The sequence below is a fragment of the Phocoena phocoena genome, chromosome 7, assembly GCF_963924675.1.
Source record: "Phocoena phocoena chromosome 7, mPhoPho1.1, whole genome shotgun sequence".
NCBI classification, from domain to species: Eukaryota; Metazoa; Chordata; class Mammalia; order Artiodactyla; family Phocoenidae; genus Phocoena; species Phocoena phocoena.
In genome coordinates, this window is record NC_089225.1 from 80,166,012 (window position 1) to 80,183,571 (window position 17,560).

At 40.0% G+C, this 17,560-nt stretch overlaps 1 protein-coding gene across 3 annotated transcripts in view; it reads left to right on the plus strand.

Moving 5' to 3' along the window:
• Window positions 1-17,560, plus strand: part of SPATS2L (spermatogenesis associated serine rich 2 like) — a 169,572-nt gene that overhangs the window by 78,713 nt on the left and 73,299 nt on the right. For all 3 annotated transcript variants that reach the window (XM_065880343.1, XM_065880342.1, XM_065880344.1), the window contains one exon: window positions 4,882-4,942. In XM_065880343.1, coding sequence (XP_065736415.1) covers window positions 4,904-4,942 — 39 coding nt within the window. In that variant the 5' untranslated portion in view covers window positions 4,882-4,903. The remainder of the gene's footprint in view (window positions 1-4,881; window positions 4,943-17,560) is intronic.

Consider the following 17,560-nt stretch of genomic DNA (forward strand, 5'->3'; position numbering starts at 1 on the left):
GAAGTGGCCCATTCTTAATATTCCCAGGCCAGAGTCTATAAAGCAGTGGTTCTCACAGTTTGGTTTGCGTGCGTCTGAATGCCCTGGAGGGTGGGTTAGAGCACTGACTGCTGTGGCCCCCCTCCCAGAGCTTCTGATCCACTCCTTCTGGAGAGGGGCAGAGAATTTACATTTCTAACAAGTTCCCAGATGCTGCTGTTGCTGCTTCTCTGGGAATCCCACTTTAAGAGCCACTGCTCTAGGACAGCAGTTTCCAGTAGAAGTATGATGTAAGCAACATAGGCCATTTAAAATTTTCTAGTAGTAACATTAAAAAAGTAAAAAGAAATGGGTGAAGTTAATTTTAATGTTATATTTTATTTAACTCAACGTGTCAAATATTATCATTTCAACACACAACTGACATAAAAATCTACTGAGACAGTTTACATTCCTTTTCTGTAGCAAGCCTTTGAAATCCAGGATGTATTTTACGCTCCCAGGACATTCTGGTTCAGACCAGCCGCATTCAAATCCGACTTTGCAAGAAAATGACCGGAGGAAGTTTCTTTTTTCTGGCCTCCACCTCCCCCCGCATACCAACTGGCATTCTCTATTTTTATTTATGTTTTTTTATAAATCATGGGAAAACTTTGCATAAATGACCTTGAAAAAAATTGTGAAAATCATTATTTAAAATTTTTTCTTATGTATTTCCTCTGGCTCTCTAAATTCCATTCAAGAAAAGCGATATGACACCTGAGAACAGGAAAGTACAGTCTAAGAGCAGTAACAGGTTTCAGAGAAACAAAAGTGAAACTTTATTACTGTCTGCATAGTGAAACAGGAGGGAAAACGGAGATTGGTAAGTCAGAAAGCAATTGGCATTTCAATATACTGTTTTAACTTTTTAGAGTTTATATGATTGCATGAGAAATATAAACATATACATATCTTTTTTAAACTCCTAGTTTGGTAGTTGATCAGATTGTGGTATATATTAAACTTCTCTGAATTGTACTAACTAGAAATACTGAAACAAATGTATGTGCTGGAATTTGCACTATTCAGGTGTATTTTTCATAAAGAATATTTCTTTTTTACAAACTAATAGATTTTCTGACTAGCATTAATGTATATTAAGATCTTTGCATAAGTAAGTTCAGTTTGATGGTAACTATAGTTGTGGATTATTAATTTTACACTGGAGATGTGTATAGATGATATATTGGTGATAGATAAATGGTGAAATGCTTTTCTTTGGGATTGACATCTTTCCTAATAAGTTTCTGACTATGGAACACATATCTAAACTGAGTGAGAGATCAATCTGAGATTTCATAAATAAAATTACAGTTTCCCTGATCTTTATTTTTCCTCTAAAAATTTCAGTCAACAGTTTCCTTGATGTTTATTTTTCTCTAGGATATATGTAAAACTTAGATGATGTATATGTATATTTGTAATGTTATTACTGAAAGCTGAGGTGTAATTATAGGGAAAACATTTCAAACAATACCTAAGCTCTTAAAATGTTGCACCAATATCAGGACTTGTATTTCTGGCTATCTTCATTTTCTATTGATTATTTATACGCATGGGACATGTATGTGTGGATTTGAATAGTTAGGCCCCAGTAATTGGTCTGTTCTAAGAACGATTGTAGTGATAATAGGAATTAGAAACCAGGTTCTCCCCCAAGAAGTCAGAGATCGTCATACCTTTCTTATGGACTTAAAAGCTCTCGAAATCAAGCTATGTTAGAGATAGACCATCAAGCATGGTGGCCAAGCGTGATGAGAAGGAAATAGGAGGTCCGTTGGCCCCAAACATGTCAACTTACTCACAGCATCAAAGGCTTCTCGGGTTAACCCAGGGAGTCTGCAGCTTTGAGGGATGGAGTTTCAAGTTGCTGGACTCTGGGCCTGTCATTTAGGAGGAGGTGACAATATATTGTTTCTTAGAGGAAAAGTTCCTTAACTTTTTTTTTTTTTTTTTTTTTTTTTAGTTCCTTAACTATTTAAGTTAAACAGTTGAGATTCAGATTAAGTGGATCTGGCTGTCCCGATATAGTTCATAGCAGAGAACAGAATCCCAGAAGAATAGCGGCACAGCACAGTTTCATTTTCCTGGGGGTGAGGGAGCCAGAGGAAAGGTAATGGGCATGTGATGCCACGCCAGGGCGAGGTGTGCTTCTGAATATTCTGGAAGGGTTAGTGCCAATCTGAGGTGTGGACACTCAGGAAGGGCCTGTGACACTGAAGGTCAACCTTGTCCCCGTTGTTTGTCCTTATCAATAGAACCCAATGTAACTATCTAGCCACTTAAATTCTTAATTCTTAAGGCAAATCAGATTTATTTTCTATTTATATTGAAATCTTTCATTTAGTTTCCATAACTGGAGCTGGAGCTGATTTCCCAATCTCTCTGTTATATACTAGCCAGCAGAAAGCCTTGATGTACAAAGGCCATAGGAATCCAGCTGGAAGGAATTGCCTGTAGAGATAGCACACAGGGGGGAAAATAAAGAGTAAAATGGGCAAAGAAGAGCTCCCTACAAATTATTTTTATCTTATCTTCCCATCTGAGGAACCTGTAATAGCCCCATTCTACTCTCACAGCCAGCCTTTTCCTTCCACAATAAAAATAATATTGTAATCAATCTTACTGGCATCACAACCAAAGAAGAGTCTTCCTTGACTTAGACGCCAGAGCAATGAGAAAGGGAATTGTCAAGGAAATATATATATTCCTATGACTCTAGCTCACCATTCAGTACTGCCACTTACTCAGATCTCAGAAATTTTCTGTCCTCTGTGGAATTCCTCCCTGATTTCTCTATAGATTATAACATTCCAGCTTTAGAAAATGCTGCATACCCAAATCCTAGACATCAAAGCAAAACAAAAACAAAACCCTTTTTCTATCAGATTTCACACATGTATAATGGCAGGAGTAGATGTGTCCGGAAGATGTAGCTTAATCCAGTCTAATGAGAGGAATTGTGGCTCAGATCCATCTTAACAAATTACCCCAAGTGCTGCTGTCTCCTTTGAGCCTTCCTCACTCCATAGCTGCAGCCTGTGTCTCTTTTCTCTGTCTTCCCCATCCTCATTCTCTCACATACATACATACACTATCACATATAGAAAAATCTATGTCTATGCAGTGTATGTTTACATAATGCCAGAACTTCCATTTGAATAAGAAAATCAACCATTCAAATGTTTTCAGATATCATGCTTATAGACTATCTTGCAGGCATTGTGATGACTGGTCAAAGGTTTCACATCTATGGCTTGTAAACAAAAACACCTGATTATCTGTGCTTATACTTCACATACCATCTCTATTCACTGTTACGGATAATCAGAAAATAATCCTAATGTCTTTTACTAGTAACTCTCAGGGGCAAGAATAGTGAGAATGAAATTCAGACATTATTTGCCAGCTAGCATTATATACTTTCTCCCTTATGCCAAGGCAGAGGATATAGCATTTACCATTGGGAAACGTTATTTAAATGGAAGGTGTATCCAGTGGGATGGGCACTCTGCAGAGTATATGGGAAGGAGCTGTCTTACTGGGGATTGAGTATGCAGGGTCTCCCCTGCCACCGTGCCCCAATGCATGTATCAGTGGCAATGTCATTTGGAAACTTGTAAAAATAAAATTTTACTGTTTCTAATATTTAATAATATAGTAGATAATAGTATATGGATTCCTATTTGAGTGGTAATAGAGTTAAGATTACATATTGCCAAGCTTTCATCCTAAATCAACAAAAGGTAATGGATCTGAATTTATGCTTTATTTAAGACCTAGGCTTAAAAGAAGTTTTGGTGTGGAGAAATCAGAGAATTTTTGCAAGTTATCCCTGAAATGTTATCAATTCTAGATACACTCTTTGTAGCCAAAGTCAAAAAGGATATAAGAAAGAGTTTCAGTGGTTCTTGATTGACAAAAAGCATTAAACATGCAAATAGGTAATATATTGATATCTCGGCCTGTCTAGCTGCTAACTTCTGAACCAATCTGTTTGCCCATTGTAAGTCAGTTATGCCCTATTTCAAAAAGAGATGGAAACTATTAAAGACTTAAGATGTAGCTTCTATAATAATGATAAAAGATTTAGACTGGATGAGAAGAAGAAAAACACCACAGCTTGATATTACGAATACAGATCTTCTCATAGTGGGCAACTTTTCAAAGAAGATTGGGCACCAAAGGCCGAAAACCTAAAGAATTTAGGAAAACGGAAGGGTTATGGGCAGTTTTAAGAGTACATCTGAGACTACAGATCATGAATTTATGGTCATTAAAAATATGATACAGGTATATATGTGTTGATCTGGAAGAATGTTCCTATATTGATAAGTGAAAACACAAGTTTAAAAACTATTATGTGTTTCTTATGTTTTAATATGGAACCTTTCTCTTGTTTCTTCCTGGAGTGTTTTGGTGTAGTTACATACATGCAGGAAAGACTCAATGTTTGCTATATTGACTAGAGACTAATAAAATCATTGGAACAGTAAAGATTGTGATGACAATGCTTAGTTAAAATAGGTACACTTTTCCTCCTCTCACCGTTTTGACCACCTTTATTTTACATAATAAGAAACACAGTTTAGGTGCATACCCATCTGTGTTTGTCATTTTCCATGTTGGTACAGTATGAATAAAATATTTTACATTGTCATCTGGAGTTATCATAACATGCTTTTAGAGCATATCTGAGACAAGTGCTTAGCTTGAAAGTATTTTTATATTCTAAATTGGTATTTATGATTATGGCTGAATGAAATTGTTTACTATATTGGAAGAGAGCATAAAAATAACACATTGAGAAATCAGTTTTAGAACTTTAAAGTTAATCATTTTTTTCCCCCTTCTTGGTAGGGCTTATTCCACTAGAAGCAAGATGGCTGAACTCAATACTCATGTGAATGTCAAGGAAAAGGTAAGATATAATTAAATATTGGCCTGCAGATACTCCAAACTGGATAATGTAGTCTCTAGCTAGTAAAAATTCAATAATGGACGAAGGGAAAAATGGTTTGGGAGAATGCATAGTAAGCTTGACACACGAGAAAACTATTCCACAGAATCATAAGTAGCATTTACTAAATGGGTGTTATGCATATTATATTCATTTTCTCATTTAGTCTTGACTATAATGCCATGTAGTTATTTTCATTTTACAGAGGATGGAATTGAGACACAGAGAAGGTAAGTACTTTGCCTGAGGTCACATAGCTAGGAAGCAACAGAGCTGGGATCTGGACCCAGCAGTGCTATTCTACAGTTCATACTCTTAACCACCATGCTGGGTTCCATCTAAGAGCGGGGGTGTTATGCTACATCTCCAAAAACAGCCTCGTAGAGATACCCAAAGCATTCCCTAGTGGTCGTGCTGGGTAGCCTTTACAGTTTCTTTCAACACTGAGGGTTCATGACTCTGAAAATCCCCCCTCCTCATTATTCATTGGAGGCTGAGTGTACTTCAGAGCCGTTCCAAGTCTTGTCCTCCTCTGTGAATTTTCTCGGCTTAGGGTCACAACCCCTCCCTTGCCATATATGCTCCCTTGAACTGTTAGCTCTTAAATGATCATACCCTGTAGATCCCATGAGACCAGGGAGTTAAATTTGTCCAAGCCATTCGTCTGGCGCCAGGGGAGCTGAGGCCCTGGAAGGGGTTCGTCCATAGTCACACAGCAAAGTGAGAGAGCCTTACCTGGAACTCACTCCAGCCTTCCACAGGGCCACCTCCCACCTCCATTAGGCTAACTACTTGGGGGCCATAGGTTGTCTTTCATCTCTTTGTACCCCCACAGTGCCTAAAACCCTGAGTGAAGGATGAGAGAAGTAACATCACTGGAATCCTCAGTAATTTTTCTTTCCTTTAGCCAAGACATATCAGACTCCTGTTTTGTCCCAAACACTGTCTGGATGCTGACGATGTGGCACTGAACATGTAGATGAGGTTCCTGCTCCCATGGAGCTTGTTTTCTAAGGCAGGGAAACAGAAAGTAAACACAAGAACATATAAATGAACACGATCATTTCATATAGTGATGTCTATGATGAGGAAAATACAGCTGGGCGGCACGGGCAGGTGGCTACTTTAGATGGGGTTGGTCAGGGCAGCCCTCTCAGAGGAGGTAATATTTGAGCTGAGATAGAGAAAACAGGAAAGAAACACCATGCAGTGATCCAAGGACAGAGCATTCCAGGCAGATAAGCAAAAGCAGGTGCCCGAGGAAGACTGAAGTTCATCGTGTTTGAAGAGCTAGTGGTTGAGTGGCCGGTGTGGCCAGAGTGTGGTAGGCAGAGGGATGGTGATGGGGGATGAGGGCAGAGAGTACGCCAGGAACCAGAATTGGTAGAATACTGACTCTTCACCTGTTCCCTCAACCTCCACAGCATCCAGGGGTGGAAGCCAGGGTTTCACAAAGTTGGATGAAAACAAAAATGAATTTTCATCTCTACTCGTATCTAAATGAAATTTAGCATTTCCTTCAATCATGAATCTAGGCAAGGGAGAAAAACAACCCACAGGAGTAGCAGGAGTACCTGTGACTTTCACAACTAGAAATCACAGGTGTCTTCATATCAAATTACATTTGTTGCAGATATCCTGAAAAGCTGTTTGTTCATCACTGCTTCAAAATTACTGTAATTACAGAACCTGCCGCTATGTTGTGTTATTTGATGTTGACAGAGAAGCACGTACATTACTGTAGCATAAAATTTTTTATTAGTATTTTAATGTTATTTCAATATGAGTGGTTTCCTCTGTAATCGTGTATGTTTTATTTAAACATTATTCTGAGAGGGACCCCCGAGGCTTCACCAGACTGCCAAAGGGGGTCTGTGCCCCAAAAGGTTTAGAAGCTGAGACAGAAACATGTAGGGTTTTATTCAAAGGGCAAAAGTAGCCGTTGAAAGGAATTAAGCAGGAACATGACTTATGGTATATTTTTAAAACCTCCCCTAGCTTTGCCAGCTGCTGTACTACTTATTTTATAGATCTTCATATTAAATAACTTTTCTGTTTGATGAGGACACAGAGGCTTGAGATAAAGTGATTTGGTCAAAGTCAAAGTCTCAGGGAATATGAAAGAGCAAGGATTCAAACTCAGCTCTGTCTGGTTCTAAAGCTCATGCTCTTTCCACTGTATTACTGCTTCCCAGAGTTTTCCAATAAAATAACCCCAGGGCACAGAAGAACAAACTTGCTACTTTGGGACATGGTCACAACCAACTTCCACATATAATTTCTTTGGAGTCTTCTGTGTGATCTTAAAAATGGATGCAATTTTTTTATCCATTGTATTCTGTAATATATTCCATTTATTATGTTAATACAGAACTGTTTTCACTTATCGACCATTGAGCAAACAGTGGCAGAAGTCTGGGCCCTTTTACATTGTGGCTTCATATTCTCTGTGACTCACAGTCATACACTCGGGTGAGACTATGTGTTCCCAGTTTGAGAAGCTGGGTCCGGCACCACAGTGCTGACCAAATATTGGCCCCTTTCCAAATATCTGTTGATGGATGGGTTGAACAGCTCCTAAAGTTGGGTTATGGGAAGGAAAAGCACTTTAAAGAATCAGTCATAGTAATTGATTCCCTGCAAAACATGGCCAGTGGACAGACCGATATGGTAGGCTCAGCAGATAGAGTGTCTTATTCAAAACAGAGGTGGCCTCGAGCCAAAATGGGGAAGGAGGCTGATCCGTGATCTCACAGACCACAGAGGTTCAGTGTGAATGCTCCGTGCATGGGCTCAGGCGCCACATTCATCCATTTGTCATGACCAGTGTCACATACACGTACGAAGAGTAACAGGAGATGGTGTTTTTGCCATTGCACTTCAGTAACTTATCAAAATGTTGGCATCATTTTGAAAGGGGGTGATGTTTAAGTTGTAAATATTATCCATCTGCATGACAATGGAAGTAAAGCTCCTCTAACTCAGTTAGTAAATTCCATCTTCCCGTATCAAAAGGTTAATAGATTTCTCAGCTCAATAAAATAAATCATAATAAACAACGGAAAATTCTGATCATTTGTAATTTTACATTGATTTATTTTCGTACTTTTATTTCCTTTAGTGATTAGCTTTTATGGCCTTTTTATGATGAGTTTGTTTCCCAATCTGTCACACAGCACTGACATTTTAGTTCTGAAAATTAAGAATAATAACTGTTATGTCTTAAGTTATAAATTATAAGCTTTTAGAGATGTGAGAACAGATCCGTGTGGTGTTTTTATACACTAGCTAGTCAAGCACTGTGGGAAATGAAATACTCAGTAAAAGTCTTGCAGTGGAATGAGTTCATCAGTTATCTCTAGTGGGTCCACTATTGGATGAATTGGAAAGGAAGAGGTGCTTGGCTGAGAGAATCATTTCTGTCCTCATGCAGCTTAACTTAAGGTCTCTCATTTCCAAGACAACTGAAATTTACAGTTGACACTCTTTGTGACTCTTTTAAAGTATCTCTATATTATTGGACTGTAACTGAAAGGATTTAAATTGGAAATATCCTTGAAGTCAAAGTTTGATCTCCTTAGGAGTGTGACATCCATCCTCTGTGTGAGCTGACCCTGTTTACATTTCCACCCTTATCAGTAGCCACTTCTCTACTCTCCCTTCAACACAGCCATCCTGACCATGAATGTTGCTGCCTCCAGGCCTCTGCAAAGGTAGTTTCCTCTCTCTGGGACGTCCTCCACAGGGACCGACCCTCACTCACCTCCCTTTTAGGAAGCCTTTCAGGTGGCTCCTTTCTCTGCCCTCCTGCCCCTCCTGAATTATTGGCCCTTCCTCTGTTCTCCTTTGTGCTTCAGTGAGGCTCTCTGCCTTCTGCCTCTATACCATGGTTAGTGGTCTGTCTCCCCAAGGGAGATTGTGTGCTCCTTGGGGGCAGGCACTGGGCCTTTCTCGTCTTCGTATTCTTGGGTTTGACACATAGTTGACCCCAGTTCGAGTTAGATTAATGAATGGGTAACGAATGAATGAACACGCCTGCTTGAATCGTTACGTTCTTTAGGGACAGATTTCCCATTCACGATATTTTGCAAAACCTCAAGCCTTCTTGGAAACTGAAATGTAGGTTAATGGAGTGTCATCTCATTTTAGTACTCTCTTTGCTATTAAATAAAGCAAGTTTTAAATTGCTTCTAGAAACAAGCTTAGGTTACTTCTTAGGTTGACTACCTGTGGTTCTGCAGAAAAGCAGCGTCTTTATGAGATGGTTATCAAATACTGGTGGTCTCAGGTAGGTTTTGCCAATAACAGATGAGGTCCTTTGGTGAGTAACCAGTCATATCCCACTGTACCCCCTCCAAAAAAAAAAAAAGAAAATAATCTCCATATCTCATTTTATTAAGGAAAGATACCAGAACAAAATCTTCAGGCTAATCAGGGATCCTATATTTAGGGCCAATTCAATTTCTACAGCTCTTTTCTAAGTAACATATTTTTTTTAAAGAAATTTAACACTAGAACCTCCTAGATGACTTGAGGATAGGGCTCAGTAGTGACTATTACATTATTCTCATGTGAAGCACCAGGGTACCAACCTAAATTGATTTATAAAGTTTTAGATGTAATTCTCAACTGAGTAAGAAAGGATTATTGGAACTGTCATGCACAAAATAACATTTTCAGTCAGATATTTTCATGCATTATTATAAATCAGTTTAAATAGAATACAATTCAGCAGTACAATTTGGTGATGGAAAGCCAAGGGGATCCTTGTTTGTAAAACGGGATTACAAATGGAGTTACAAAATAATATTTGCTGAATGTCTAGTTATGGTCTGATAATTAATTCCAACAAAAAGTGATCCTTAAGCCACTGTAGGACACCAAGTATGCTTGGGAAGTGATCTCCAGCAAGGTAAAGTCATGGAAGGAGCTTGGAGTTTGGAGACAGTAGCAGAGATAAGTAGCTCCCTGATTACTAGTTGAGCAGCCTAGAGCAGGTCACTTAACTTATCTGGGCCTCAGTTTTCTAATCTGTAGATTGGACATGAAAACAAAACCTACCTGACAAAATCATCAAATACAGTAATAAAAGTAGAGCTGTTTTATGAGCTTTTAATCCTATAAACTATAAAGGGTCTGGGGGAGCTCATCTGTGTATTTTACAATTAAAAAATGGAAAAGGAGCCTTAGTTAATGTTTTTTTAGTAACTAAAAATATAAATTCACATAGAACTGAGATTAGAAAGAAAACACAATTAAAAACCCACAAGAGAAAGAGAACATAAAACTGGACTTGACTTTTTAAAACTTTTATAGCTATTGCTGAGCCTCACAAAAAATAAGTGAGGTTAGAAAATATGATGATATGGGGAATCACTTAGTCTATAATATCCTCGCAGCAATGTGCCACTTATTATGAATAGATTTTTTTTTTTTTTTTGCGGTACGCGGGCCTCTCACTGTTGTGGCCTCTCCCGTTGCGGAGCTCAGGCTCCGGACGCGCAGGCTCAGCGGCCATGGCTCACGGGCCCAGCCGCTCCGCAGCATGTGGGATCTTCCCGGACCGGGGCACGAATCCGCGTCCCCTGCATCGGCAGGCGGACTCTCAACCACTGCGCCACCAGGGAAGCCCTATGAATAGCTTTTTGAGCTGTTAAGGTTATGGAGGTAAATTGGGTTGTAAACAATATTCATATAGACTCATTAAAATGGAGGAGGAAGACTAGACAAGGGGAGAGGAACCTTTCGTCCACCGTGGGAACAGGGAGGGGCCATCTCAACATTTGTGCAGGTGACTGACATAGACTCTGTGTCCTGGAGTCTGTCCTCAACAGGTGGACAGATGTCCCATTTTATTTTATTTTTTCCTGTAACTGTCTTGATTTATGTTTTATAAAGTACTGAAATATGGTTCAAGTCTTTATGTGGGGGAGTATTGTCAGAAAAACCCAAGAGTTTGATTAAAGAGATTTTTACCAGGATCAGGGAAAGTACAAAAGAAACCCATCATCAAGCATCTTTAAAATATTAACTCCATTTAACAGTGAACTCATTTTATGGGCTCTGGGACAAGTTTTAATGATATGCAGTTGTTTTTAAAGACCGAACCATGCAAGCTTTGGAGCGAATCTTAATTTCATGATTTTGTACCAGTGTTTAGGTCAGTTTAGCCCAGTCCTTGGATTCCAACAGCAAAAACACAAACCACACACACAGCTTTTAGGTTTCACCATGAATAGGTTCTTGTCATCATTTTCTCATAGGAAAGGGTCATTAAATTTCCCTTTCAAAGAACGGAGAAACATTGACAATAGTTATTGCCTAACGCTTATGTACAGAACTGCTGTTATTGTTGCTTGGCAACTAGAAGAGATCTGACAAGGAGTCTAAAGGAACTGAATGAATAAATGGAAATGTCAGCATCAGTTTCTGCAGATAAGAAGAAATTTACTATTGTAGGATTAGCATCACATTGTTTTTTTTCCCAAGCTACACAATTGGAATTCACAGTGTTTCTGTTCTGCCTCTCCCGCCCTCCCGCCCCCGCTGCTTCCAGCCTTTCATCATAGCCCCTTTTGCACTCTGGCTGAGAGTTACATACAAGGTAGAGGGTTAATGCTAAACAATACAAGAGCATGTCAAAATTAAAACCTCTGGTGACAGGAAAAAAGTTACCTCCGTTGGCAATCCCTTGGAATTTATGTGTACTTTACCAATATTCTAGTTATTTTTCACAATGATCCTTCATATTAAATTATCCAATTTTTACAATTTTTTTTTAAAAATGATAAAGCTGCAATGGTTTCTTCTCTTCTGACCTTGAGCATTAAAAATCTATCCAGATGGATTAGATAGGTAGTTAGGTAGATTGAGTGAGTCACCACTTAACAGTATACTGCTTGTATTATTATTATTATTATTAAAACAACTTTTTCTCTGTGATTTATCCACAGCTTGATTACAAGCTCCTTATAAGCACAAATGGATTTTCAATTTATTTGTGTACTCAGTAGCTCCTATAATAGTAATATCATAGAATTTATGCCCCCAAAATACTTGTTAATCAATATTTAGTCAAATAACTGAGCCAAGATTCTATAATGGTGATTCTCAGCCAGTAGGAAGAAAGGAGAAGAAAGTGGAGCGTGCCTCCCTGTGTTGGGACGAGCATTAGAATGTCAGTAGGGAAAAGATGGGAGTAATTAGAAAAAGCATATTTGTGTTCTTTTGAGTCTCCAAGAGCAGAGGCCAAGGTGGGATTAGATGATTAAGAGGTGCCTTGCGGGTGGGAAGTAGTGGAGGCAGGTGCTTGTAAAAGAGAAAGGAGAGGAAGGATGTGCGGGCAGGGAGAGTCTACAGACTGCCAAGCATGCAGGTCTGCCATAGCTGAAAGAAGGAGAAGGGGAAAAAAATTGGGTAAGAAGAGTCTCCCTGGGCAGTGCAGTTCTAAGAAGTTTTGTGCAGGTCGATGGGGAGCCTTCATTCCCCGGCTGGGGAGCTCCCATATCCCTCAGAAATGAGCTTTCACTAGCACCCCCTACCTGAGCCATTGACTGGGTGCATCCTCGGTGGAGTGAGGCTTGGGTGGACCCAGAGGGACGGTAGCTAGGCTGTCAGTCAACTCTGTTTCCCTCAGAGGGAGATTTCTGTGCCACCACAATATTTGAGAGTATAACAAAATTTTAGGTTTAAAAAGGAAATTGAAATATCTATTTTGGAATTCAATCATATAAGAGAAAGCATGAGATTTTTAAATTTTTTAATAAAAATTTCAAGAACCTCTGTTAATTAGTAAATTAAAATACAAACTCCAGAATTTCCCTTCCCTTAGCAAGATGAGCCATACTGCCACTAGTATAGGGAGTCGTCTTAACTTCTAGGGCAAAGGATAATTTAGGAGTCTTATTTTCTATCAGAAGTATACTCTCTAACCACATTTAAGGAAACAAAGGGACATTAATTTTACTGAAAAACTGTGTGTCCTTTGGTACATTGTGGAACCTCACGGGGCTTCAGTTTCCTTATCTGCCAAATGAGGGAGTCTCCTTTATGTAGAGGATCTCCAGAATCCTTTCCAGCTCTAATATTGGATGAATCCATGGTCTTTTCCACCTCACAGGCCCCATAAAAGACTGAAAACGGGAACTGTACCATGGATCAGAGAACCTGGGGGCAGCCTTAGTCCTGATACAAATAAATCGCTGTCTCAATTTGAATGTGGTACACAACCTGTCCATACTCAGTTCCTTGTTTAAAAAAAAAAAAAAAAGGGCTTCCCTGGTGGCGCAGTGGTTGAGAGTCCGCCTGCCGATGCAGGGGACACGGGTTCGTGCCCCGGTCCGGGAAGCTCCCACATGCCGCGGAGCGGCTGGGTCCGTGAGCCATGGCCGCTGAGCCTGCGCGTCCGGAGCCTGAGCTCCGCAACGGGAGAGGCCACAACAGTGAGAGGCCCGCGTACCGCAAAAAAAAAAAAAAATTGATTAAACTATTTATAAGGTACGTTTATGGCTCACTGGTATGTCATTTCTGATGCCTCCCTGTCTACAGACCCTTCAGAACTCTGCTGCTCAGTTCTTGAAGATAACTATCAACAAAACTGTACTGAAATGATGGTTGAGGAGCAATGATATACTTTAAAGTTAACGTTTTTCTTTTTTAAATTGTGGTAAGAGTGTTTAACAGGAGATTATTCTCTTGAAGTGTTCACTGTGGTGTTGTTAACTCTAGCACAGTATTGCCCAGCAGATGTCTAGAACTTAATTAAACTGCATAACTGAAACTTTATACCATTGAACAACTCCCCATTTCCTTTTCCCCCAGCCCCTGACAACCAGTGTTCTTACTCTCTGCTTCTGTGAGTTTGACTATGTTAGATACCTCATATAAGTGGAATCATGCAGTATTTGTCCTGTGTCTGGCTTATTTCACTTAGCATAATGTCCTCAAGGTTTATCTGTGTTGTTGCATGTGAGAGGATTTCCTTCTTTTTAAGGCTGAATAGTATTCCATTGTATGTATATACCACATTTTCTTTACCTACTCATCCATGGACATTTGTTCATGCTTGTTTGATGTTTTTATTGGGTCACATTGTAATTGTAGCTATTCAACTAAGGCTGGATCCACAAACTAGTTTTAACCCTTTTTACTGCCTTTAGAGAAAAAGCAAACAAGCTCATAAAATCATTGGGAAAACAAGATCTGGTCAAACAGATCATAATGTTTACTGATGTTTAAGTCACCATGATTTTTTAAATTGGTCAGACCTGAATGATATGTGGGTGAACAGCAACACTTGCCCTAAGGAGAGAGAGAGCATGTTCCTGGTTTCCATGGTGGTGAGATGGCCTCCTTCCTTCATGCCACAGTGAAGAAATACCCAAGATTGGTATAAGTTAGAGATTAACCAAACTCCTTTGTTCAGGTATTGACTAAGAAGTAACTAACTCCCTTATTTGGTATTGATTAAAGGGTAATAGGGACTTGTACCTTCATGGTACTCTTTATCTGAAGAGTTCTGTGACTGAGCAGGGGGAAAAAACCCACAGGGAGAGTAGATGTCAATAATTAGCTTCCTCCCTCAAGTTCCAAAAGTAAGTGAGGAAATATTTTTACTGAATATTCTAAGTTAGAAGCAGAAGATAAACTAAAAATATCTTACTATTCTGATTAAAATACCAAAAACAAAATGCCTTGTAAAAATAAAATTCCCTTTTTCTTTTTGTCTTCACTAATAAATCCAAATATGGATTTCATCAGAGAAAATAGCTCAACAGAACATTTACCTAAGTCCTAATACTGTGTGGGTATAAAAGGCTGGCTGAAAATAGACTTCCAATGGACTCAGGCTCACCCTATCCTAAATTATGTGCAGGTCTAACTGGTAGTTCTGGGAAAATATGAAGAATAAAGCACAGTTATGGAGAACGTGCAGGTATACACTGAATACATGCTAGTAGCTAAGTGAATGAAATGTGTATTAAGTCCATTGCTTGTCTCAATATAGATTAGAAGGGCAGCCGCTACTAATAGCAACCATTTGAGATAAACATTAAACCTACATGTGCCAGATTAAAGATGAGAATTCTGATATGAAAAATGTGTCACGGACTAAATTAAAACATTTAAGACACTTTATCTGATTTTAATTTTACTGTTTCTTTACATAGGAGAAGCATTCATTTAAGTATCAGGTACTCAACAAGTCAATTTATCAGGCTTATTTCTAGGAATTAGAGAAGTTATATAACTTCTTTAAGCTATCAATTTTCATTTAGTATTGTAACAGTTACCTTAATTTGCTTTTTTTTCTGCCCTCAAATGCTCAGTGACTTGAGAAAGTATAGACTCTGAATTGATGGAAAGAAGTCTGGGTTGTTGTTGCTTTGAGCCAGATTGTATTCTTCAATGGCTATAAAATATCTCCCCCATTAAGAGGTGGGGTGTGGGCTTCCCTGGTGGCGCAGTGGTTGAGAGTCCGCCTGCCGATGCAGGGGACACGGGTTCGTGCCCCGGTCCGGGAAGATCCCACGTACTGCGGAGTGGCTGGGCCCACGAGCCATGGCCCGCTGAGCCTGCGCATCCTGAACCTGTGCTCCGCAACGGGAGAGGCCACAGCAGTGAGAGGCCCGTGTACCGCAAATAAATAAATAAATAAATAAAGATAAGATGGCTGAATGAGTGGTGAGGGTTTAAAAAAAAAAAAAAAAAAAAAAAAAAAAAAAGAGGTGGGGTGTGAGCCCCTCCCCTTAATAATATTGGGTAGGTTCTTGGAACTGGTTGACCAGGATAGTGGAAGGAAGTGACTCTCTGTGGCTTTCATAGTGGGTGATTGAGCTTCTTCCTCACTAGTTGGGACACTTGTGTTGAAACTCTGGGCAGCCATGTAAACAATCTGACTGTTCTCAGGCCACCATGCTTTGAGGAAGCCCAGACTTAGCCCGTAAGGACCACGTGGAGAAGACCTGAGAATAGTACATGAAGAGAGAGATGGCCAGCCAGACCTCAGCTGTGCCTCCCCCACTATACCAGCTGCTCTCTCTGCCTGCATGGTAGACCCCAAGGTAGACCCACTCAGCCGAACTCCTCTTGAACTTCTGACCCACAGAAACATTGAAAAATTACAACCGACTGTTGTTTTAAGCCACAGAGTTTTGGGGTGACTTGTTATGCAGCACTAAATAACTGGAATACCCTCTCAAAAATTAAAACTGTTCAAACTAGAACTGATATTTTTAAAATGATGATGTTGCCTAAATAATACAGAGGCGTGGATGTTTGCATGCAGGTAACTTAGTAAATAGGTGAGCAGTTATACCTGAAAAGAGCTCTGTCCTAGTAGCCACCTTTTCTCTTCTTTCCACACTATCCCTTAGCTTCCAAGCCTCCCCTTATATCTCTCACTCGCGGTTTTCAATTCAGAGTGGACATTAGAACCACTAGGAAAACTTTAAAAAATAGTGAATGTCCAGGCCCATATTCAATTGTTTGAGGTGGGACCCGGATGTAGGTACATTTTAAAACTCACCAGGTGGTTTCCAGTTTGCAGCCAGGGCTGAGAACCACTGTTAGATGCTGACAGTGCCCAAATCTGTATCCCTGGCTCAGTTCTTCCTTGGAGCTGCAGATTCATAGATTCGACTGTTCTCTAGATGTCTGGACGTGGATGCCTCCCAGCCCCCTCAAGCAGAAGGTTCCATTTTCACCACTACTTCCTTTCTCAGGAAAAGACAGCGCTATCGACAAAAATGCTCAAGCCAGACACCCGGGAGTCATCCAGATTCCTTCATCTTCCGTCTTCCTCATTCCTCGCGACACAAATCAGTCACTTGCCCCCAAGTAATTTGTGAGTCATTCTCTCCACTGCTCCATCTTGGTCTACTTTCTCTCCCCTCGATACTGTATTAGAATCCTAACCGGCATCCATTTGCTCTCCTCCAACTCATCCACATAGAAACCGCAGTGACCTTCTTAAATACGCAAATATCACACTCCTCCTCTGAGTAGATCCCTCCAATGGCTACCTTTAGGATAAGGCACAGAATCACAAGATGGCTTGCAGAGCCTTGCACACTTTGCCTCATGCCGTTTTGATCGAGCGTCATCTGAAATCCCATTCCTTCTAACATTTAATGCTTCAACAATCCTGGGTCTTCATTCCTTTGAACGTGCTTCCAGTCACTCGGTCCTGTCCTTGAGTAGATGCTGTATACTCTTCCTGGAATAATTCACCTCCTCTCCCCTTTCCCTCTCCTGGCTTGGTCTTATTACCCTTCATTCTCAGTGTAAACAAACTTCAGATGGAGCTTCCCTGATTCTCTGGGTTAGCATAGGTCCCCCTGTTACAGGTGCCCAACTCACCTTTACCTCCCCTTCTGTAACACTCATCAAACATGAGTGTTCTTAGTCTATAGCCTTCTTAGACTATAAGCTCCAAAGCAGGTCAGGGAATGTATCTGTCACTGCTACACTCCAGCGTCTAGCACGGTCTGGTCATTGTGACTGACTGAATGAATGAATAAACAAGTGAATGTGGATTAAGAGAGCAGTATCAACTCTGAGGGAAGTTCTTGTGGTGAT